Source organism: Rhipicephalus microplus, unplaced genomic scaffold (assembly GCF_043290135.1).
Source record: "Rhipicephalus microplus isolate Deutch F79 unplaced genomic scaffold, USDA_Rmic scaffold_15, whole genome shotgun sequence".
NCBI classification, from domain to species: Eukaryota; Metazoa; Arthropoda; class Arachnida; order Ixodida; family Ixodidae; genus Rhipicephalus; species Rhipicephalus microplus.
The window spans coordinates 13,398,311-13,423,459 of NW_027464588.1; the positions used below are offsets into that span (position 1 = coordinate 13,398,311).

At 43.7% G+C, this 25,149-nt stretch overlaps 1 protein-coding gene across 1 annotated transcript in view; it reads right to left on the reverse strand.

Annotated features, from left to right (window-relative positions):
• The window catches only part of LOC142784686 (glutamate receptor ionotropic, kainate 2-like), a 91,693-nt gene that overhangs the window by 31,668 nt on the left and 34,876 nt on the right, over positions 1 to 25,149 (reverse strand). The window contains exons 2-6 of the mRNA XM_075883166.1: positions 21,211 to 21,432; positions 15,199 to 15,462; positions 3,011 to 3,195; positions 2,450 to 2,503; positions 1,384 to 1,560 (exon numbers count right to left, since the gene is read on the reverse strand). Of these exons, the coding sequence (XP_075739281.1) occupies positions 1,384 to 1,560; positions 2,450 to 2,503; positions 3,011 to 3,195; positions 15,199 to 15,462; positions 21,211 to 21,432 (902 nt within the window). The remainder of the gene's footprint in view (positions 1 to 1,383; positions 1,561 to 2,449; positions 2,504 to 3,010; positions 3,196 to 15,198; positions 15,463 to 21,210; positions 21,433 to 25,149) is intronic.

Consider the following 25,149-nt stretch of genomic DNA (forward strand, 5'->3'; position numbering starts at 1 on the left):
CACATTCGGCAAGCACTCTCAAATTATGACAGGTAGACTGCCACTATCCCTCAAGAGGAAGGTATATAACAACTGTATCTTGCCGGTACTTAGCTACGGAGCAGAAGCCTGGAGACCTACAAAGTGGGTTTAGCTTAAATTGAGGACGACGCAGCGAGCAATGCAAAGAAAAATGGTAGGTGTAACCTTAAGAGACAAGAATAGAGCAGAGTGGATTAGGGAACAAACGGGGGTTAAGGATATCATAGCTGAAATCAAGAAGAAGAAATGGACATGGGCAGGGCATATAGCACGTAGACAGGATAACCGCTGGTCATTAAGGGTAACTGACTGGATTCCCAGAGAAGGGAAGCGGGTTAGGGGGAGACAGAAGGTTAGGTGGGCAGATGAGATTAAGAAGTTTGCGGGTATAAATTGGCAGCAGCAAGCACAGGACCGGGTTAACTGGCGGAACATGGGAGAGGCCTTTGTCCTGCAGTGGACGGAGTCAGGCTGATGATGATGATGATGAAGCAAGTATTTAGGAAAAAACAATTATTATCTCTGTTTCTTTGTGTAGTTGTGCTAGGACAATAGATGTGAGAAGAGTATCACAAAACTATGGAGCTATTTGTGTCATGGTATACGTGGTAGCAGCCGCAGATATGAGTTTTCAGTGCACGGATTTTCACGATTAGTACACTGGTTTTGAGAACTCTGCGTTTTCTACAGCATCACATTACAGTGCCACTTTTGTGCTGTGCTAAACTTGCGTATTGAATGCAAATATGTATTTTTCTATGCGAGATATGCATAATTTAAAACACGTGAATTTCACGTCTTCTTCTTGACACAATTTCCGACTAATATTCAGAGCATCGCTTAGCAAGATGTGCTGAAAGAGTGCAGTTTCTTTGGCGCCAATAACTGCCTCGATGTGCAAAGGGAAATCTATTCTTACGCGAGTAGTGAACACCATGGTATTTTCAACTGATGGAGACACAGTGTCCTCGCTCTAAGGGATGGTGGTTGATGATCGTAGTTTATAAGAGTAATTTTAATGATGATGGTAAGGCTGTTAAATCTATAAATTTTACAATATACTGTCTTGCGACGTATTGTGGTTTGAGTATGACGGAGTCTTTTCAGTGACTGTTATGAATTTTCAACAGAGAAATAGAACCCTTACCGAAGTAACTACTTAATGCAAGCCGCTTGACTGATGCGCTGTTTTTCCTTGAATACAGTCACAAGATATCGAGAGTATTTGAGACACGTGAAACGACGCGAAAAAAATTATGTCTAATATTTTTAAGCCTGCTTGCAAAGCAGCTTCAATCCTTTAACTGTGACGGCTAAGTCTGCAAACAGTGGTAATAAAAATAGATTGCTTTAAGAACTCACCCTTATTTGCTTCCAGGAAACCCAATGAGTCAAGAAGAGTGGGTATAAGCCAGTTTTTGTGTACTTCTCACGTACAGCTCCAATGTCTTGTTCCCAAACCTCTCTCTTCAGGAGCATGAAGCCAGTCAAATTCGTCCCTGAGTTCTGCAAGGCTGTCAGGTTGACAGTGTGGAGGTCCTGCACCATTCATATACTTGGTTCAAATAACAAAATCTTGGAACCTAGGTTCATGAAAATCATAACAGTTTTGTGCAGTTTAAACTTCTATGAATTGTATCTTCTTAATTTGGTTTACTGTTAGAGCTCATTAACATTGGAGGCTCGATGCGCGCTAACTTCAAAACATTTTATTCCTGTATCACTGACAACGAGCGACAATATATCTCTCTTATACTTTTCCACAAAAGCTCGAATGTATCAGTCAGGCGGTTATCCCTGTCACGTTGTGTCGTGTTGTGTAATAGGAATGCTCATTCTGACCTTCTAGTTTAAAATGCAGTAATGTACGACAAAATTCACATATCGAACAAAACCAAGCGGGAAACTGTGGTTTAATAAATCTATATCTTGGCACGACAGCACCACAACTTAATAATCAGTAAGGCCATTTGGTGAACCACATTTGTAGGCAGACAAGCTAAATGAACCAAAAATTACATCTCAAAGGATAAAAAGTGAGACGGAGCCACGGAGAGGTCGTTATTTGTGAACCCGCATCTTTGTCGTTTTTTTATATTTATCGTAGAAACACATTACAGCCTTTAAGTATTAATGATAGGGTACACTAAAATGACCCTCGGATAGAATCTACTAGTTGGATGTGCGGCATTTCTTCAGTAACGTATATAGACGCATACTCTAAAGAACACTTACTCTAGACATCACGCAGGAAAGGTCCGTTCTTTAAGACCAGGGCTAGGTGATGAACGAGCAAGTCTGTAGAGCTAAACTTTGTAATCAAGAATTTTATTGCCTCTGCTGTATTATTTTCTTGTAAACAGAACATCAAAAAAACACGGCAAAGAGGACAACATTGTCATTGCAAAAACTCCTCGAGGACGCTTACCAGTGTGGTGACGATGAAGTTGTGATACTCATTCACGATTCCAACTCTTTGTGCCTGTAAAAATATTTTGACATCATGTGAGACGCGATGTGTGTTTCATAGAATAAGGGCATTTTAAAGGAACACACGAGTATGTATCAGAACATCTAGAATTTCCAACAAAACCATTGTTCAAAACTGCGCACACGAATATCTCAAGTCAAACACGCAAGATGCTCTCGAAAAGTTCTCAAATCCCGATAGAATTAAGTGACAAAAACTTATAATTCTATTCTCTATTTTGAACACCTAACACAAAGCAAACAACCCAACGTAATTAGGTACGTATCAATGTACTTTTGGCTTAATTAAGGGAGATATACTGACGAAGGTCGGTCTTCAAAGATTTGTTTACTTTTCTCGTCAGGACGGTTTAAATATAGTGACTGAAAAGTAGTTCACCAGACTGACGTAAGGGTGAAATATTAAATTTAAAGACCCGATGGCCCAGAAAACGACAGTAAAGAAAACGTAAGCAGACGCGAACACAATACTCATATCAAAATATAAATGTTCCCGTACATGTCTCAACAAATCCCCCAGCTTGTGAGTCGCCACGTCGAGCACGATGTTGCTTTCGCCGTTCTTGGCGATCTCCCGCAGAACGATCCCAGGGTTCATCTTCTCCGGAAGTAACCGAAGCGACACCGGAATTGGGAGACTGCCAGGCTGAGTCAAGTGTAAGAGGCCACGCAGCCGCACCAACGCTGGGAATTTGTTAAACAAAATAAAAAAATGGCCGTCACTTCAGTGATTGACCGAGCCTTTGATAAATGTCGCAAAAAAAATGAACAAGCCCACATTCCAAGAGAGAGAATAAAATGAGGGAAAGGCAGGGAGGTTAACCAGAAAATGGAGCATCCGGTTTGCTACCCTGCACTAGGGGAAGGGGGAATGGGGAAGAAAGATTGGAAAGAAAGCGAAGTGGGAAATAGACGCGCGCGAGAAAAAAAAAATAAAAAAAAGGGGGAGGGGGGGAGCTGGGGTGCTACAGTCTATACAATAGGCCGCTGCCACGCAAAAAGTTCAGTAGAGCCTTCACTGATTTTCTATGAGCACACAAATCATGTCGTCTTTCCAGCACTGATTGTTCAGACAAAGGTCTGTCGTCAAGGCGAGCTAACGCAGCAGCTAGTTGCCGTCTTTGCACGCTGTAACGAGGGCAGTGACAGAGAACGTGCTCTATAATTTCATCGCTGCCGCAATGACCGCAAGCAGCACTGTCTTCCATGCCGATTCGGAAGGCGAAAGCTTTGGTGAAGGCGACACCAAGCCATAGTCGGCAAAGCACCGTTGTCTCGAGTCGGGAGAGTCCAGACGGAGGCCGGAGTCGACGAGACGTGTCCAGTCTACGCAGTCGCGTGTGCCGTAAGCACTCGGTGTTCCACAGGGATTTTAATTCTGCAATAGCGATTTTTCGGATGGTCATTGCAGCATCAGTCCTTGAAAATGGTATAGATTTTTCTTCACCACTTTCGTGTGCTGATCGGGCAGCTGCATCGGCATGTTCGTTGCCCAATATGCCGCAGTGACTTGGAATCCACTGAAACGTGATTCTGTGTCCTTCGTCGAAGAGGTGGTGAAGCAGCTCTCTAATTTCCAGCACTAGTTGTTCATGAGGTCCCCGGCGTAAGGCGAATTTCAAACACTGTAGTGCTGCCTTAGAGTCCGTGAACACGCTCCATTTCTTGGGCCCACATTCCAAGAAAGATAGTTCACCAGTGCATTCATAACTTGTACTTTCGGCCCATCCAGCTGGTATTATTACAGAGCCCTAGAAACGTTGATTTAAGGTTTGAAATATTTCCGGCGCGCTGGAAGCAATGAGCTGAACAAAAAACCAATGAACACCGCTTGAGTACAAAATGATACCCACGGTACAGGTAAAAAAAAGCGTAGTCAAGGTGCATCATTTTCCTTTGCGTCACTAATTCACATCAGGTCATGTGATGCGCTGATAAGGTGAACATTGTGAAGTGTGAAATAGTGTTGCGAGTGCTAGGGAAAGAGCAAGCGTAAACAGGATTCCGGTTGACAGTATTGTGCAATATGCTTCCACAAAATTTATGCTCTTGGTTCATGCGGAATTATTAATATTAAAAATATTACTTGTTGAGGTTTAACGTGCCAAAACCACCGTTTTATTATGAAGGACGCCGTAGTGGAATCTACGCTCCGGAAATTTGGACCACTTGGGGTTTTTAACGTCTAACGTTTTTTTAAATTTTTTAATTACTCTAGCAGATGTCATCGTACCACAGAAATATCAAATATTATGTGGGTGATGGTCATTGCAAATGCTTCATAAGTATTCCAGTATAAACTTTTTTATTTAAGAATGGGAGCCACCAACACCCCTAAAGCCAGAAGTGATAACGCACAGCAAAGCTACAAACAATGTAACCAATTTATTTCAATACACATAAAATCATGATATTTACAACAAACATACTAAAAAGTCCGTTCGTGATATGTTTTCTCTTTTTTTTTCTCGTAGGGTGTTGAGGGGAATAGCCCCGTTTAAGTATTTCACTGTAGAGGTCATGCTGGTTTTTCAAAAGCGTTCTCCAAGTGTTTATAAGAAATACAAAATGACGTTTCTCTTCTGAGAGGACAAAAAATATCATATCACCAAGAACACCCGCGGAGTAGCGCTAAACATTTATTGAGCGATAACGTTATGACGTGGCTAAATTCTTGAAAACAAAAACAAACAAACTTATTGGCTAATCTCGACTGAAGTTCATAAAGTGCTGAAAACAATTATGAGTATTTGGCTTTCGCACGGGTTCACTAAATTGCGCATATAACTTCAAGCTAGGCCACAAGAATTTTCCGGAGGTGCGCAATCTTCAAAGCTTGCGTGCAGGCACTATTTTCGTCCTGGCTGTGCTAGTGTGTAATCAGAGCCCGAACAACAGCGTGTCCTACAATATCATGCGCGAAGTATAGTGCGTTGTGATTTTCGTTTTGACATTTCTTTTTGTAGTCCAGCTTTATCCTTTTATCTCGCGGCTTCTCTCCACCGTCCGTGAAAGCGCACTTAATCCCTGATAGCATAAGGTGAGCTCACGAACACGGGTACAAGAGCAGAGGTTAGGCAACAAGAAACGCTATTAGCGTTTGTTTAATGCCTTTTGTCTCTCTGTGTTTGCACGCATACTTCCTTTTATGATGAATTTTTAACTAACAGGTTAACATTCTGCTTTAATTAGGCTCAGCTCTAATCCAGCCGTGTGTTTGCCGTCTTGCATGATAAATAAGGATGGTCCAAGTCTCTTTCCAGTGAATGCGCGACGGAGCTACACTTATATTAACCAATTGCAACATCGCTTGGGGCTTAAACTCTATATGCACAGGGGATTCACTAAACGTACAATTCTCATATTGCTTGCATGCTTCAGTGCAGTGAGGTCCACATAAACAATAAGGTATACGGGCCTTTGGGTGTGGCAGGGAGATGCTGCTGGTTCATGCAGAATATATCCGCAACTCCTATTTTAGCGTAGAGCGAGTGCCCATTTGTTATGGTTTGCGCGTACATTATTAGGTAACGTACAACGGTCAATTCACAGAAATACAAACAAGAAATTGTTAGCGTCGCAGAAAATGTAGTTCTTCCTTGGCTTAAACAATGCTGCTCCAGGCAGTTTGCGCTAGACTGAAGGCTAAGATATTTTTATTTTCACAAATCAACAAAACAGCACCTGCTTATCTTCATAGTGGCCTCTGCAAGTATATTTGTTGAGATGCGGGCATTCTTGATGTTTGCAAGCACTGCACCGATGCATCTTATAGCCTTCGTTTCCGACGAAAGCAACACCTGAACTCGTAGATATACATGTTCACGAGCAATGTGAGAGTCAGCGTAGAAGCGTGAATGTGTTCAGAAAACATAGGAAGGAATGCAATGCATCATAATATCAGGACAAAGAAAGGTAACACCATCAGCGCTGTGTGTGTCATTCTTGTGTGTCCGCGTTTTCTATACGCTTCCTTCCGGTGATTTGGCAGAGGGCTGTGTGTTTGCTTCGGTGATTTAGCAGGGTACTGTATTAGACAAGTTGAAGCTATTTTGATTGAGGTACTTGGACAAAATGAAAGAAAACTATAAAAATTGCGGAAGAAGGTCTTTTTGTCACCTTGTTTCCTATTTGCATCTAAGTTTTTTGTAAACATAGCACAATATATTTCTGCTAGATATACAACGGCCCTTAGTTTGCTAAACTGTTAAGCATATAGGCATTGAAAATTAGGGCACAGGCTTTCTAAGAGACAAGCAAGAAAGCTTCAACTGAAACAACAGATATTTTTTTCTGCATTGTCCAATACTATTGCTATTATGAATTACTACTATGAGGGTACCTTCAGATTAAACGTAGGATTTGTAGACTTAACGTGAAATCTAATCAGGGTTTTCTTTCAGGAGCGAAGCTCCTCTTGCTCGGCGCAAGTCACTCGCGGCGCCGTTTTGACTAGTTCTCGACTTCAGCGTTTTTGGCGTGCTTTCTTTGAAATCTCCAGTAGCTTAGTGAGTTTTCATCTCTACGCAGCTGCTCATTATGTACGTACACCTTGGAAGCGAAGACAGTGGTGCGGAGAGCTCGTAACGCAGCTGCAATGCACGCCCACCACCAATGTTCCGCGGTAAGACCTCGCCAGAGCGAAGATAGACTATACTACCTCTAATATACGCTATGCAGATAGACGCAAGCGTCGGCAGCACTCCCGAGTAGGCACCTTAATCGCTCCGCATGCGGTGTAAGCTTTGAAAGCTGCAGTAGCCGAAGATAAGCGGGAATTCAAACACAGTCCATTCGTGCTCATCGGAGACTTCAACGTGGACATCGTGGCGGTTGACGGCTGCAGGATACTTTCACGCATAATATCCGGTTACGGTCTCTGGTGCAGCTCGTACGGCCACAAGCATCCCACCATCATCAGGGAGACCTGTATTGAAATCGCTTTCTCCAACTTTCAACTGCCACCTTTCATCCAAGATCCTCTCACCACATACTTTACCAACTACAAAATTTTCAACTTCAAAGGAAAACGCATCCTGCAGCTAGCTTTGGAATCAGTAACGTCATCCCTCTCTATAACTTCATCCATACGTAAATGATAAAATCTTGTGTGTATATAAGTGTATGTAATGGTATACATAAGTAAATAATAATCATCGTGTGTAAATGTGTACATAGAAACATCTCTATAACAACGAGTCGAGTCTTTATATGATATGTGGGCGAATGTGGGTGGTTTGGCCGAGAAGCCTCCCTCGTCGTCATTTCTTCCGCGTAGACAGCGACGTTCTTTTTTTATTTCTGCAGACATAAACACTCACTTACTAAAGCATGTGTGCATCATACAAAGCGAACATAAAAATTTCTGAGTTATCAAGGTGCAAAGTGGTGAGGGAACAAAATGACAACTTGGACTTCACAGTACTGATGCGCGTGCATGCGTGCGCATGTTTGTGTGCGCAAAACTTTTCAGAAAGGCTGATAAGTCTGCGCACTCTCTCATCCAGCTACTGGATAACGAACTGAATAAAAGCGGTGCACACCCGCTTACTCAATAAAATCCTTACTAGATGGAGCGCAGTGAAAAATTATGGCAGATACCATTGATTGATATGTGGGGTTTAGCGTCCCAAAACCACTATATGATTATGAGAGACGCCGTAGTGGAGGGCTCCGGAAATTTAGACCACCTGGGGTTTTTAACGTGCACCCAAATCTGAGCACACGGGCCTACAATATTTCCGCCTCCACCGGAAATGCAGCCGCCGCAGCCGGGAATATGGCAGATACCACGTAAAGTGGGAACCGATGATATGCGAAGTACGAATGAGACAATTTGATATGCCACTTTAAAATCAGCACAACGTTACGAGGCGCATGTAAGTTAAGGTCTACATGACTTCCACGTCTTAATTATTTTGTTTGCACGCGTCATTTGCCTTCGTCATTCATTCACATCATTTGATACTAAATTTGGCATATGGATAGCTATAGCGAAACAGCCACGAGCGCCCTATGGTCGTAGAATGTAGTCTTGTTTTACATGACACGCATATTATGGTTATCGTGTTTCAACCTGTCATTAACAGTTTTCGTCTATTCACGTCACTTAATACCAAATTTGGTGTATGTGGAGCTAGTAAAATGGCTGCGAGCACGCTATGTGCGTAGCATGTAGTCATACTTTATGTGATACGCATATCATGATTATCATGTTTGGACGCGTCATTTACCTTCGTCTTCTATTCACGTCACGTGATATCAAATTTCGTATACGTGGAGCTAATGAAACGGCTGCGAGCACATCATGAGCGTGGTAAGTTGTCATGGATTTACATGACTTGCGTGTCATGATTATCGTGCTTGTCCCAGTCATTTACCTTCGTCATCCATTGACGTCTGGTAACAACCAAATTTGGTATATGTGGAGCTAGCGAAACGGCCGCGAGCACGTCATCAAGGGTCCAAGGTACTCCGACCTAACGTTGACGAGTGCGCACGCTGGGCGAAGCGACGCTGCGCTATAAAAACCGACACCAGGCGCGACTGGTGCGACCAGCGTCTGTCGGCGCGGCCCGGCGGCAACCGGCGCGATATGCAACATGCTGCATTTCACGCCCATCACGTTACCAAGCTCTACTAGACAGCACTGTGTCTGCCTCTCTTCGTAATGGAGGGACGCCGGGCCTGCTCAAACGGACATGCGTCAAAGCAATGCAACGTGGCGTGCGCCTGCAAGTAAACGGCAGGTAGATCGGCGCCTGGCGTGGCATCGCCGGCGTGACGCGACTAAACGAACACCAGTGCACACGCGCGAGAGGTGATCTCGAACTATATTGGCAGCTTGAGTTTGACATGCAGTCATGTTGCTACATGACACGCTTCTCATGATTATTATGTTTGCACCAGTCAGATACCTTCGTCATCTATTTACGTGACATAATACTAAATTTGGCATATGTGAAGCTAGCAAAACGGTTGCAGTGCATCATGAGTGTGGCATGTAGTAATGTTGTTACATGATAGGCATGTCATGATTATTATGTTTGGACTTGTCCTTTACCCATGTTGTCCGTTCACGCCCCGTAATACCAAATTTGGTAGATTCGAAGCTAGCGAAACGGCCGTGAGCGCACCATGAGGGTGGCGTGTAGTCATGACTAGTCATTGCATAAATATCATGACATGTATATCATGACTTGCACTTCAGGGTGTACCACCTATGTTCGTTATGCAGTCATGTCATACCATGTCAGTTTTGGAAGATATCATGTGAACGAAACCACCGCAAGAGCAGCAAGACCATGAAATGTAAATCATGACATTCATAACAAACATTTCATGATTTTCGTGTTATGACTTATCACTTATCCTCATCATGCAGTCATGTTGTGCCATACCAAGTTTGTTGTCGATGCCATGATCGTAACGACCAGGAGAGCTAAAAGTCGTAAGCGGCTATATAGATTTATGCATAGATACACTCAAATTCGCCGAAGCTCGCTAAGAAATGCTTCGCATTTGAAACAAAAAAACAGGCCTGCGCCGTAGGCGCAACATACTAACAGCGAAAGCTAGAAGAGGGGCCTTTCAGAGCCTTTTTCAAAACACTCATTGCGTAACTACTGCAAGCACACTTGCTTGGTACCCACTAGGGCAATAATAATAACCTTTCATATAGTAGGTCGGCATTCGCTATGCTATTTTGCGTCATTATACGGAGAAGCGTGCTGTCCGCTAAACACTTGCAAGAAATTTTCTGCCAATTGTCCATGCAGTGGCTGATGACGATGAGGAATTATGGCTGAAGTGGGTTTGCGTCACAGTTGATAGCAGAACAAGAACAAGTTTTTGTGATAATTTAGAGCATTTGGACAGCCCACTCGTACGCTATTTGCATTTTGTGACGACTGGTAGCTCTTTTGCTTTTGTAAAACGCTTTATAAGTCGTAATAACGTGATTGCTTTCCCTACATCAAGCCTGCCTACGGCAAGTTTGATAACTCGCAAGCACCGGTGTCGCTCAGTGGTCTCCTGGAGTGTTTCGTTGAAGCTGTTATAAAAGTGCGAGTTATGTATAAAACTACCGACTGTGTTGAAGATGTAATATCTTTGTTTGATGCGTAAACACACATGAAACACATGAGATGGTCATTGTCAGATTAGCTTGACCTGTAGTCAAGAAAGCAATAAAGAGAAAAAAGGTGTAGCTCAGCGGTGAAATATTGAGCTGGCACCCAGCGGACCCGGGTTGAAGCCCACTCTGTCATTGGTGGAAGGTTTATTTTTTTCTTATAATTTTGCGCGATGTGGTTACGGACACCGGCGGCAGACAACAACTGCACGTGACCCGAATTGTAATCTCCTAACAGCATTCACTGTAAAAAAGAAAAAAAGGATGGGTGATTCCTCTTTTAAAGAACCGGTATAACGCGAAAGTAAAACTTGTCCTGACAGAGGTAGTTCAGAGTTCATAGTGCATTGATTGCTACAGTGGAATGCATGTGGAATGAATGCTACAGTGTTGAATGAATGCTGAAGCGAGAAATTGAAGTGTTAAGCGAGGAACGGCAAGCAGCTCGAAACATGCAGTCCGGACCTCAAGCAGAAAGCGCGGCTGAAATGAGCATACAGAGGTGTGTTTAGAAAAGTTTATCGACTTGGAGTACGAGGTACTCTAGTATGGGAGAACATGAAGGTGTCCCGTGGTGCTAGACGTCTTCCGGTTTAATTACGTCTAAAAATGTATACAGAGGGCGAGCATGGACTTATGACTGTCATAGCTTGAAACTTAAATTCCGCTGCTCAAACAGAAAGAAATACGAACAAATTGAACGCACACGTATACAGAGGACGAGCGTGAACTGCCACAATTTTTCCTTCGTGTGTGAGCAGCACGCTCCTTTCTTAAACGCGGCTGCGGCAGCGTGCGAAGTGATATTTGTGTGCTTTTTAACTACCGTAACGTTAAAGGAAACTTGCGATGGGAGCACAAGAGGTAAATTACCGAAAATAAGTGCGTGCTTGATTGAGCCACCCAACTTTTAGAGCCACCATGCACACCATGTGGAGGCACATGCACAGCGACGCGTATTGTGGCTCGGCACGAAGACCTTGAGGCCACGCGCGCCCATCGTGCCATCTCGGTAGTGATGACGAAAATGCGTTGAAATTGCTGAACTCTGATGAACGCCAGCGGCACATCATGTATATAAATGGCTCAGCCTGTACAAGCTGCTCTCTGGCTTAGTGTTCAGCGTGGCGTGCTAAGAGCTTGAGGTGACTGGTTCAACGCTCCCCAGTGACTCGTTTTTTTCATATGTTAGTACTCGTTTATAATTCACGGCGTCATACCTGTGACGGAAATACGTCATCGGAGCCGCGGTGGACCCTGGCATAAAACAACATCCGTGGAGCATCTCGAATTTCCGCGCTAAGCGGTTGTCCTGCCTACAGACGTTTGAAGAGCTACGTCGCTGCAATGAAACCTTTAAACGCGTGCGCAGTGGGCGCAGTGGGCGTAACGGCGAAAAAAAACGATAAAGAAATAGAAGAGAGTCGCAGTGTAGGCCTGGCCTGGCATGGGCCGGCGCCGGCGTGACAGAACTGCAGTGTTAGATAACGCCAGCGGCGATGCGCTCAGGGATACTTCGTAGCTTGCATGGCGTAGTTATTGCGTTTTGTTGTCTTGTGACCAGCATTTCTCAATTGCTCAGTGGTGTCGTGTGTGTGTGTGTGTGTGTGTGTGTGTGTGTGTGTGTGTGTGTGTGTGTGTGTGTGTGCGCGTATGCGTGTGCGTGTGCGTGTGTGTGTGCGTGCGTGCGTGTGTGTGTGTGTGTGTGTGTGTGCGCGCGCGCGTGTGTGTGTGTGTGTGTGTGTGTTTGTGTGTGTTGGCAGCTAGACTGTATTCACCATACCACCATCCTTCAGCGGTGTCATGTGGGTGTGTTGTGTTTGCAGCTAGACTGTGTTCACCACGGTGCAGTACGTGAACGATGCTTGGTGATGGCAACAGAAGCACGTTCCTTTCGTGCTCTTTCTCAGGCCTCGAGCGGACCTGCCATCGTGACTATACGAAGCAGGATGATGCGCACGCTGCGTGCTCAGAAGTGCTCGGAACCCGAACAGTAAGAATGCTCCTGTTTTTCGTGCCCTCATCCGTATTGTAACTCGGGTGCTTGTAGGTATTGTTCTGCACTGTGTGTTGACGGAAAGGAAAATTAAAAAAACAAAAAAAGAAAAGGACATCACGTGCACATAGCAACACTGGGCGGGGACTGATGCGCGTGTGAAGATGACTGCGATGGCAGTACCTAATGCTTCATACGGCCACCTATTTGACACGCATGCGCGCTTTGTCGAAGATGTTTTGTACGATATGATTCCTCGCAACTTAGCACAACTGAAGCGAAGCTGTTTGTAGAAGTACTCAAGTGAAATACCTAGTCCTTCGGTCACACGGCCTCTATGTCAATTGTTCTTTTCATTTCACTCACTTTCCATAATTGATTTGCTTGTGTTGATCCTGTGTTGACTTGTGCTCGATATTACCGTGTTGCATGATCATAAGCCCGCGTTTCCCAGCGCTAACAGTTGATAGAAAAGTGAAATATTCTGGAAGTTTTTTGTTCCACCACTCAATCATTTGTATGAATCAATTATTTTTCTAATAGAGCACCTTTCGTAAAAGAATGATGAACAGTGTATGCTAGCCATCACACTTTGTTGTTTTACCCTGTGTCAGGACTTGGTGAAGAACATCAACTAGATGACGGGCACTACACTGCCTAGAATATAATGTACTCGTGGCTACGTTATCGCCCATACGCATCCCGTTCGTTGCATACTTCTTCCAACAATGAACCATTGCGTCCGACTGCTTACGAATCTTTCAAGTTTGAATTCGCTGCCTCTGCTCAAAAGAAATCACATGTATAAAAAAATTGCCCGCAGCTTCCCTCGGGGGAACACTGAGGAGGATGCGGAGCATATAATTGGTTAACGGGGTGTTAAAGTGCGACTTACTTGGGTCGATGGCTAAATTGGTTAACGTGGTTGTGAAATGGGGTGTTAAATTGCGACTTACTTGGGTCGATGGCTAAATTGGTTAACGTGGTTGTAGAAGGGGGTGTTAAATGAGTGAACACGTACACACGTATACGAAAGGACGGCGCTGGTCGAAGGGACGTCGATCATTGTGTTTGTGGATTCGTTGGAATTCATTTCACCGCGACCTTGGACGTCGACGCGCCGTACAAACCAACCGACGAGCGGCAACTGAGCGAGCGAGCGCCGACCTTGAGTATATATACAGCGCGACGGCGCATGCACTGTCAGCTGTTGAATGTTCTCAAAGGAGAAGCGTGCGCGCGGCACAGATGGTGACGGCGCGACGGCGCATGCGCTGTCAGCTGTCGAATGTTCTCGAAGGAGAAGCGCGCGCGGCACAGATGGTGGGCGACGGCGCGACGGCGCATGCGCGCGCGTCAGCTGTCGAATGTTCGAGAAGCGGTGCTGACGGCGCGGACGGCGCACTACAAGGCGCGAGTATAAGATGCTTCCGCATCTAAAAGAAGAGCAAATGCACGCTCATCGCACTTGTGGATGGTCTGCACTGGGAAATCTGCACTGGGTGAACGTGGAGTTGAAAAAAGTTACCAGTGGTTATCCTGCTACGTGCTACGCACCCGGCTCATGTTCATTTCTTTTCCTTGATTTAAACTATATATAAGACATCCTTAACCTCGGTTCGTTATTTCACATCAAATCCCGGTTAAGCGCCGTCACGTCTATTTTGAAGACCATTTAGAATAGGGCCGCTTTCGCTAGACAACGAACTGACTTGAAACGATCATAATTTGACTGGCTTTGCTGCTTGCTGGCGTGTATTGTAGCCAGCATATCGACCCGCCATGGTGATCGGCTGCTTGTCTTCACGGGATCAAATCGCAACCACCGCAGCCGCATTTTAGATCGAGGCGAAAATGCTTTAGGCTCATGTGCTTGGATTTAGGCACACGTTGGTAACCTCTGGTTGTCTACATTTCTGGAGCCCTCCACTAAACGGCGTCTCTCATAAAGATATGATGTTTTTGGGATGTTAAACCACAACAATCGTTAAGTTACCAGGATATAACTAAGATTTTACCTGACTTCTGAAACGTTCTGTGCCAGAAACTCTTTTCGTCTTTTGGAACTAGTGTGTGAAAGCGACATGTTTCAACCCTTCTTTATAATCATTGGCAACAGTGAGTGAAAATGAGCCTTCGTGGACAAGCAATTCAGCTGCTCAGACGGAGTGCAATACCTATTTTCCCGACTGGTAGTGTCTCGTCGCACATGTTGATAGTCATTTATCCGGTTACATAAGAGCAAATTAAGGTGAATGCATGAGCGAGCTGATATATACAGTGAAATACAGAACTGCGTTTTGCCGATGTGAGACCGACGAACCATATTCAAGAAAATCGAGTGCCCAGATTGCTAGCGTACATTAGCTTGTTTCATTTAAAAAAATGATGCCCTTTATTGTGGACCTTGTACCGGTATGCATATATGGCAGCATATTTGCTCATGGTGATCTGGAAGTGTTGAAAAATACTGAGATTTCACGGAAGCACGTGGGCAGGCTGCCAATGAGTATTCGCCAACAGAAAGAAACGAAAAATTATTCGACTCTGCACTCACCCTCTGGCTTTTCGTAGACAATCGTGAAACTCTTCCAACGTTGAGCTTTCACCAAATCTTGGAGCGCTTTGTCCAACTCGCTGTGAGGAGGTGCCATGCTAACAGACACCGACGCCGCGTTGACGCCGGCATTGGGCTGAAATTCCCGAGACAAGATGATGTGTGGCACATGCTGTCCAGCGCAAGCGCTGCCGACCAGCGACGCCGCTTTTGACTTCCGTGGTCCCAGCACTGCGACAACACCTTTCTCCAGGAGTCTGCACACTGCCTCGAGACAACGAAATGAACAAAATTGACAGCATGCAATAGCCGTATAGGACATTCCTGAACTCAGGTTAATATGTCGTACACGGCTATGGAGGTGTTGACGAGTGTAGTCTTACGAGATTGTACCCCTAACCACACCGAGCTGGCATTAGACGGCTCATTCGTTTAAGCTTCAAAGAATGCCAGTTTACCTGGCATTCACTTGAGCTCAGTCTTGAAAAAATTGTCTCATTGCGAGTCATTTGCCATTAGGGGGCACATCAAAGCTATTCTACATCAAATTTCGCGCAGGCGTCAATAAACCCTTGTTCACTTTTGCCAAATATAGAGTCATATCCGCTTTAGTTCTTGTTCCACCGGAAGGGTTCACTCCTCAAACATATGATGCTAAGCTTAATTAGCAGCTCACGAGCCGCTTTTTGTAAGGTCTTCTTTGGAAACTTTTCTATCAGTAGCATTTACCTTCTATTTTTTGTGTATGGCAATAATTGAAAAGTTTGAACATGACAATGTTTGTGATTCATTCGAATGCAAGAACAAACAAATCACGACAATGTATGTATCTGTATCTGTGTTACACGAATTACTAATTCAACTAGCATACTATGAGTGAACCTTTTTTTCTAATACACTTGTGGAATGCTCAGAAGAAGAACCTGTTTTTCCCTACTGAAAGTTTGACCACACTGTGACAGTTTTTCATATATTTGAACCAGAAGCCAGGAATATCTTTTCGAATTCTAAAATATACCTTAATACGGGGCGCAAGAGGCTGTAAGATGCGCTGCTTGTATTTGCTTAAAAATAATTTTGCCTCGGCAAGTTGCTGCAAATTTAGGAAGTTCATCAGCACAATAATAGACAGTACAAAAAAAACAAGAAAAATTGGACTTGTTCCCATAGTTCTTTCATCCCATCGTTTGTTCTGGTGAACTTCGAAGAAGCGCAGTTGTATTAATAATAGCCATCTAAACAAAATATCTCAGCACCGTCACGAATAGCGTGGCCATATTAAAGCTCCTTTATGATTCCGAAGTAAACACTGTAGTTAATTTTAAGAAGGTAACAGCGAAAGACCGCCTATATCAGAGAAACCGATAATAGGATTATACGGCCTCCGGTTTCGCAAAAATTATGAAGGTAAACTGAGGAGAAATAGAAGTGCAGACGCCCTGTCGTGGATCAGGTCTCAATTACTAGGCCTAGCTCATATGTATCGCATTCGCAAACGCAGGCGTCAGCATTGGTCGTTAAAGTGCAATTTACTTCCCTTAGATGTTGCCTTTTTTTATATTCTCTTGAATTTAACCACGTCCGGTGCACACCACACTAGGACCAGCTGTGTACATCGTAGAACGTGCGGCGCAAGAGAAGCAGTGATTTCTTTTATAGCGATAGTGGCGCAATTATGACAGGTACTGCAAGAAAAGATATTTAATAAAGCTGATGTTAAGGACTTTCACAAGTTGCAACAATCAAAACTTTTTTTTTACAATAAAAGTGTTTGCCGGGTCCACCAACACCCCGGTGACATATTTCCGTCAAGAAAACAAGGCCGGAAAATGGGCACATCATCCTATAAAAAATTTGCAAATCCCACGTACAGTGCAAATCGATGATTTACGAAAAACAAATCGGGAAGGTTGATATGCCACTTTAAAATCAGCACAATGTTACGAGGCGGACGTAAGTTATGCCATATTCCTAACTTTCATGCCATGATTATCATCTCTGCGCCTGGCATTCTTTTTTAATCGTCCATTCACGTTACGTATACCAAGTTTGGCATATGTGAAGCTAGCAATATGACCGCGAGCGCGCTAAGAGGGCAGCAGGTAGCCATAGTGTACATAATATGTATGTCATGATTACCATGTTTGGGCGGGTCATCTAACGTCATCGTCCATTAGCATCACGTAAGACTAAATTTAGTACATGTGAAGCTAGCCGAACGGTCGCGAGCGCATCCTGAGAGTGGTATGTAGTCATGCACTTTAATGACATGCATGCCATGATTTCCATATTTGCACCAGTCGCATACCTTCATCATCCATTCAATTCACGTATACCGAATTTCGTGCATGTTAAGTAGCAAAACTACCGCAAGCGCTTTATGAGAGTGGCATGTGGTCATGTTCTTACATGACGCGCATGTATTCTATATCATTTCCACACTAGTCGTAATTATTTATCATCCATTCATGTCGTGTAATACCAACTTTGGTGTATGGGAAGCTGGGGAAATAGCCACGAGCGCATTATGAGCGTGGTATCTAGTCATGCTCTTCAATGACGCAGATGTCATGATTACCATGTTTGCGTCAGTTTTATACCTTCGACATCCATTCACTTCCCGCAATGCCAAATTCGGTGTAATTGAAGCCATGGAAAGGACCGCGAGCGCATCATGAGTGTGGAATGTAGTCATGCATGTTCTTACACAACACTCATGTCACAATTTCAACGTGAAGGCGTGTCACTCGTGTTCTCCATGCAGATATTTTTTACGATACAAACTTTGTGATGTGTCATGTGAACAAAAGCACCGCAGGAGCAGCAAGACCATGACATGCAAATCATGACATTCATGACAAACTTGTCCTGAATTTTATGTTATAACTAGTCACTTATACTTTGTATCGTCATGTTATGCCCTACCAATTTTGGTATTAATCTCAATATCCAAACGGACAGGAGAGCTAAATGTCATAGACAGACAGACAGATAGATAGATAGATAGATAGACAGACAGACAGACAGACAGACAGACAGACAGATAGACAGACAGATAGATAGATAGATAGATAGATAGATAGATAGATAGATAGATAGATAGATAGATAGATAGATAGATAGATAGATAGATAGATAGATAGATAGATAGATAGATAGATAGATAGATACGCACAAAGTCGTTGAAGTTCGCTAAGAAATGCTTCGCATTTGAATTGTTGCTTGTTCGTTTCTGTTTGATTCATGCAAAAAAGAACCGCCGGACGTTACCACGGGTGATGTCGCGAGTGGTTCCAAAATTGAATTTTCGTGGGGTTACACCGGACAAGCGGTGCCATCTAGCGGGACTCAGTTATAAGAAATGCGCCTGCAATCTCGATGCCAATGGCAGGAAATTGATCAATGGGCGTTGTTGCTGCTGTGGCTTCCGCTTCTTTCAGTCTGCTATTCTAGCGCAGAAAAGCCGAGCAACGTTGTGCACGGCGACAGTGACGTAAGACGGTCCACTCGATCGCTTCTTTAGGTGGGTAGTTTGAAGGGCACGAACCCGATGCATAACACTAAAATATGATTTTATTTCAAAATAGGGCCTTTCTTGGCACGAAAGTAGCACTACCAGGTTTATAGATTGCCATTTTAACAATCAACATTAACTTATTAGCTTGCTTTACCTTAAGCTCTCCTAAATAATAGTTACCTTTATGCTTAAGCTCTCCGAAAGAGTTAATGGCTGTATACGATACACATGTTTAAATCGATTCGACTGGCTGGGAGCTTCCTTTTCATTAGTATAGAAAATTATTTCCGTAAACCACAAGAATAATTTGATTCGTGAGGCTGCTTTCTAGATCCTGAAGCGACACCTCACATCAGAGACAATTTTCGCCATTTCGAATTTACTGCCCCTATTTACCATCTCAGCACCTCCGTCACTTGCGAGACGACGCCAGGTATGACAAAACGATTGTTGTGATTGCAGCACAGGCGCACGAGCCAAACACCGAACACATGGTGAGACAACACGATGACGATGATTACAAATATTAGTATGCCCAAGCGAAGAAGATTATCTACACTGTAACGCTTACGCTTGTTTTACTTCTGTCGCCATAATAAGTGCACGAAAAACTTTAGGCGTCAATACAGAGAACATTTTATATATGCAGTCAGATATACTGCTATTTTTGTACCGAGACTATATTAGAGAACTCCTAAACAGCCTCCTAAAGAACAGTAAACCATCTTATTATCTCCCGTAATTTCCCTTTTTCGCGGCACAGTTCGCGGTCTTTGCAGTTTGATCATGTGGCATCAGGGTGAAATAAGCTCTCAATTGTTCAATATAGGTGATAAATCTGCTGTGAATTGTGTCATACAATGCTTTGCAAAGTAGTCACATGCTCGTTCTTCCTTTTATTGCGTGACTATCACGCGCGATGAACTCATTTCACTTCATGTTCTGAGTTTGCGACTGCGCAAGCACAAGGAGCAGCGTGTGGTCGAAATGCGCGAAATCATAACTGGCTAAACACCTAGTGCCAACATTCCACGTGTTTCATCAGAAATGAGTGGCGAAAGGAGGTAGCGCTTGTGGAAAAAGGAGTCAAGTTGAGAAAGACACTATGTTTTCACCTCTGAACTTGCAACTGTTGACGAGCCCTTTAATCATGCCCTCTAAATATAGCTAAACGTTTACAAAGATAAAACATCCTAGACCATGCAACTTGAACTAACACCTCTATAATATTATGTCATTCTATGAACGTATATATTGAAGTAAAAATTAAGTTGAACTATTCTTTACTTTCATTGATAATGCATCACGTTATGTCCCATGGCACCCAAAAGCACTTGAATTTCTTGCATTTTTTCTGATTGAGTCGGGTGAACTTCGCTCATCATTGCAATAAAAGAATGTTTGCCCGCAACACTGCTATTGACGCCAACTGGAAAAAAAATAAAACAATACTAATTTGGGTCACGGAGTTCATACAATGAGAGTAGGCGGAGACGACAAACTCAAAGTGTTTCTTCCTAATTATATCAGAATAACAAACGAAGTGGTTTTCTTATCAGGCCTTCTTTTCACGCACTAAGACTGTGGCCAATGTCTTAAAAATTTAGGTTTTTAAATCAACCCTTACGACATTTCTTTCGATCACAGCCGGAAAGCTTGCAAATGTGCTTACTCGTGCGAAACATTTATGTTATGTGCACTAAAATTTATTTGCACTTCGAAGGTTTGTTACAGACAAACACACACGTATCTTTTGTCAAATTTGTAACTACAAGCAAGATGTGTGCTAGTTATAGCACCACAGTAACTTGTATTTCCAAATGGTAAGCCCTACAACGCTCCTTACATGGGGCATACTATAAGATAACAGCCACGAGTGTGTATAAATGGACGCGGGCAATCGATGAATCACGTGGCATGCAGATATTGACGAGCAGGAATGAAATGTGCGTACAAAGGTAGTGTTCATTCCGTCTTAGTCAAATGTATCGCACATAGACAACGTATATGCGAATGCAGAATCGCGAGTTGGGTGAGGTAATAGATGTTCATCGTGGAATGCTTTTCAGCGCAACGGGTTATATACGGACAGAGAAGGTACGCAGCGCTGAAAGGAGCTCCGTTTACTAGAAACATGCTGAAGCCGAATCGCGAGTTGGGCGAGTTCGTGGATGGTCATTGCGGAATATTTGGATGTTCATCGTAGATTATCATGGATGACCATCCACCAACTCGCCCAACTCGCGATTCTGATGCAGCATGTTTCTAGTAAACGGAGCTCCTTTCAGCGCTGTATTCCTTCTGTGTCCGTATCTAACCCGTGGCGCTGTGAAAATTTCCACGATATCTGCAAATGCTTTGACTTCCTTCACTCTTGGCTTTTGGTTTATTTGACACGCCTCTTTTGAAATTTACACATGCAATTTATGGTAAAAGTAGTGGCAGGCTATTGCGCCTATTATTGCAGTAAACTTAGTGATGCTACGAGCATTCACCTTTCTTTGCCGATTGGAAGGTGTCTTCCGGATCGAGTCTCTCAATGGCCAGGCTGAGGTGTGGTGCTCTGCTAGAAGAGTTGGCCAACTCCTGGGTGCCTGTGTTACCAGCCACTGACGTTAGCTTCTCTCCATCGTCGCTGGCGTTCAGGTTGACTTGGTCGAGCATCTGCCACAGGAGCTTCTCTTCTTCAGATGAGCCAGCATGGTCGTACACGACACCTGTGCACAAAAAATCATAATAATTGTTAGGGCTTTATGTTCCAAGATCACATTGTCGTTAGGGTGTTTTGGAATACCGTTTGCAAGCGCTGCGGGCGTTGCTGACGTAGCGGGTGCCATGCGAGTTTTAGAATAGCGTCTGCTCTGCTGCAAACCGCAATGCACGATCGCTGTGATACCGTAGCCTCGAAAACAGCGCTAGCGGGCCACATACGGGCCGCGATCGCAGCACGCAATTTCAAATTTTCTGCGTCCGGAAACGCGGACGCCGACTCGCGTTACGACGCTTGCGCAGTGGCAGCGACCGCATCGTAAGGGCTCGCAGTGCGCTATTTTAAAATTCCCTATTATCAAGATCACCATAGCGACGAAACTCTAGGAATTTTGTCCATCTTGAATGCTTTACCATGCAAATGTCTTGAAGTACAAAGACCTCTACCACTCCGCTCTCATCTAAACGCGGTCGCCATTGCTTGCGTTTCATCTCCCAATCTTCGCGTCAGCACTCGAACACCATAACCACAAGACCACCTGGGTGGATGTGAACCGAAGAACATTGAAGTTCTTTTGACCAGAAAAGAGAAGGAAGGAGTCCGCAAATAGTTGGTTTAACAACAAATTATGCACATATTTTGCTTGGAATAAAAACTCGACTGCATAAGATGCTAATAAAGTAGGCTATCGCATCATATATATTAACAGGGCAATGCAAAACTCAAAGAAAAAAAGGAAACAATTTTTGGATGTTTTTCTTGCATTATGTATTCTCCGAGGCCCTATTCATTTTATTGTAAGCAGAACAGTTAGTGCAATAAAAACATCTAGTGCATTTTACAATATATAGACATAAATGTTGGACAGGTTTTTGTCTTATGTGAGGTGTCAGGCTAAACCGGTACATCTGTTACGCATAATACATACCAGTGTCTGCACCTCCTCGAGCTGTTTTTTAGTAATGAAAACGTGAAGTAGTCAGAATACCGCTTGAAGTTTTTTTTTAAGTTAAGCTATTGCTTTGCTAAAGTTGCAGATTCCATCTGGTTACAGATGAGTACCTGTAAAATAATGTAAACTTTCAGTTATTGATTTGTGAGCTAGTTTTGTGCTTTCCGATGAACTTGTGCAACTTGTATCTTCTAGTCTTGTTGTTTATAAGTTCGAATTTAAGTAAATTATTCCACATGTGTATGTGCCATTATTGGGGTAATTCACTCAACGACCTCAAAAAAGCCGCTAATTGTATTAGCTGAAGGGCCATCGTGCATTTCATTGCGTTGTACAAAGCTCGAAGCAGGCCAAGCTGATTTCTCGTGAATATTATGTAGTGGATAAAGCGAATGCGTCAACAGGGGGTTGTGTGCTCGTTCCATCGTTTCGACAAGTAGGCTTGTGTTCCTTAATGTTCTTCAAGCCTTGAGGAAATATGGCAACTTGCCGAAACGTCCACACGAGCGCACAAACCCTGTTTACGAATTTTTCAACTATCAACCTACATTCAAGTGAGAAACGTGGCAGACTACATAAAAGCTAATGGTATTGCACGCACTGGCATATAAATTCAATCAAGAAGCATCAGTGGGTTACGGGTGCAATGCCCCAACCGTACATGGCAAAGCAAGGAACCACATATCTTTCAGATTTTCGGCGGAAAATGAGGATATGAATGTATTTAAAACAGACGACACATGAATAAACATACCATAACGTTGTATCTCATCGGTGCATATTTAGCAAAATATCCATAGCAAGACACTGTTGTTCACGCCTCAAAATTCAAAGTAACGCAATGCAAAAGTCCAAACAATTGACACCTTAACAACTCCAACGTCAAATCCTTTAATAAAAAGTGCATTTGACTACCAAAATACGAAGCTCCAACTGAAAATGTCATAGGTGGCTAAATAGAAGACGTTATAGCTGCTTCTTTTCTTGTCTCAAAGGGTCCGAATTATTTAAAAATTTCTATCAAAAGTATACACAAAAATATGCCCTTTCAATGAGATTTTCATCAATGCAGACGTTTAGAGACTATGACGTGTTCGAACATTACCTTTCGTTTTCACGCCATAAGGTTTCATTCCTGTTTATGCGTGCCAGAAGCTAAAAACAAAGATCATTCATGATTATTTTGTACACTTTCTAGAAGGGTGTTTTAGTAGGCTTTATTTATGTGTTGTTTCTTCGAGTGGCTTGCTAACGGGCAGTATTTTATGCCTACTTAAACCTTGGTTAACTCAATGGACAGTTTATCCTGTGTACGCGATCACATGGTCAGTCTTTTCTATATATATTTCGTTTCTACTAGGAGGCCCACATTGGACAAGGAGTGGTAGAATAGCCTCGCATACGGATCCACATTTTGCCCCCGTCGAAATTTATGCCAAAACTACCATCTAGTGGAAGAATAAACAGGATCGTCCCAAAAATGTTGAAAATAGACTCCCCCAGGCAGTGAACCGGCAAATGTAGTGACGATTTATTCTATCGACGTGCCAATGTAAGACTTTCTCCGTCGGCTTGAATATTTACATTTCACGCTCTGTGCCTAAGAGAACATCGAGGCATGGGTAGTATATCCGTTTGTTTGCCCGTTCCACAGCTATATTTTAGCGCTGGAAACAAGGAGTAAATAGAGGACACCAGATGGCTGCCCAGTCTTCGCTTTAGCTTTCGGACTCTCAGCCTAGCGGCAACAGATGCTGTAGACAACTTGCTAGAGCAAATACGCCGCCCCGTCTCAGCTCGTTTTAGGAAAACCTACTGGGTAATGTTGAAGTATGACAGCCATCATCGTGCCTCACGTGCTTCGCTTGAAAGGAGTTGGAAAAACATTGCCCGCAGCTTCCCTCGGGGGAACACTGAGGAGGATGCGGAGCATATAATTGGTTAACGGGGTGTTAAAGTGCGACTTACTTGGGTCGATGGCTAAATTGGTTAACGTGGTTGTGAAATGGGGTGTTCAATTGCGACTTACTTGGGTCGATGGCTAAATTGGTTAACGTGGTTGTAGGAGGGGGTGTTAAATGAGTGAACACGTACACACGTATGCGAAAGGGCGGCGCTGGTCGAAGGGACGTTGATCATTGTGTTTGTGGATTCGTTGGAATTCATTTCACCGCGACCTTGGACGTCGACGCGCCGTACAAACCAACCGACGAGCGGCAACTGAGCGAGCGAGCGCCGACCTTGAGTATATATACAGCGCGACGGCGCATGCACTGTCAGCTGTTGAATGTTCTCGAAGCGTGACGCCACATGCGCGTCCACTGGAAAATCAAAAGAATTGTAGATGTCGAACGCGGTGTGTAGAGGAGGAAGGGTGCACAGATGGTGGAGGAGTGAAGCGCGCGCGGTGTGTAGAGGAGGAAGGGATGCACAGATGGTGGAAGAGTGGGCGACGGCACGACGGCGCATGCGCGCGCGTCAGCTGTCGAATGTTCGAGAAGCGGTGCGGACGGCGCACTACAAGGCGCGAGTATAAGATGCTTCCGCATCTAAAAAAAGTGAACCCATCCATTCGGACTTCGGACTGCCATTCGTTTGGTATGGCGTGCATGTTATGATTTACAATACGGAACTTTATTCGGTTTATTTTTGTTTTCAGTGTTTCACTTAGAAGAGTTAGATAAATTTCGAACACACTTCCTCTAAATATACAGCATATCACTACCAGCAGCCTACACGTACCCGAAAGTATACAGTCAATTGTACATGTTT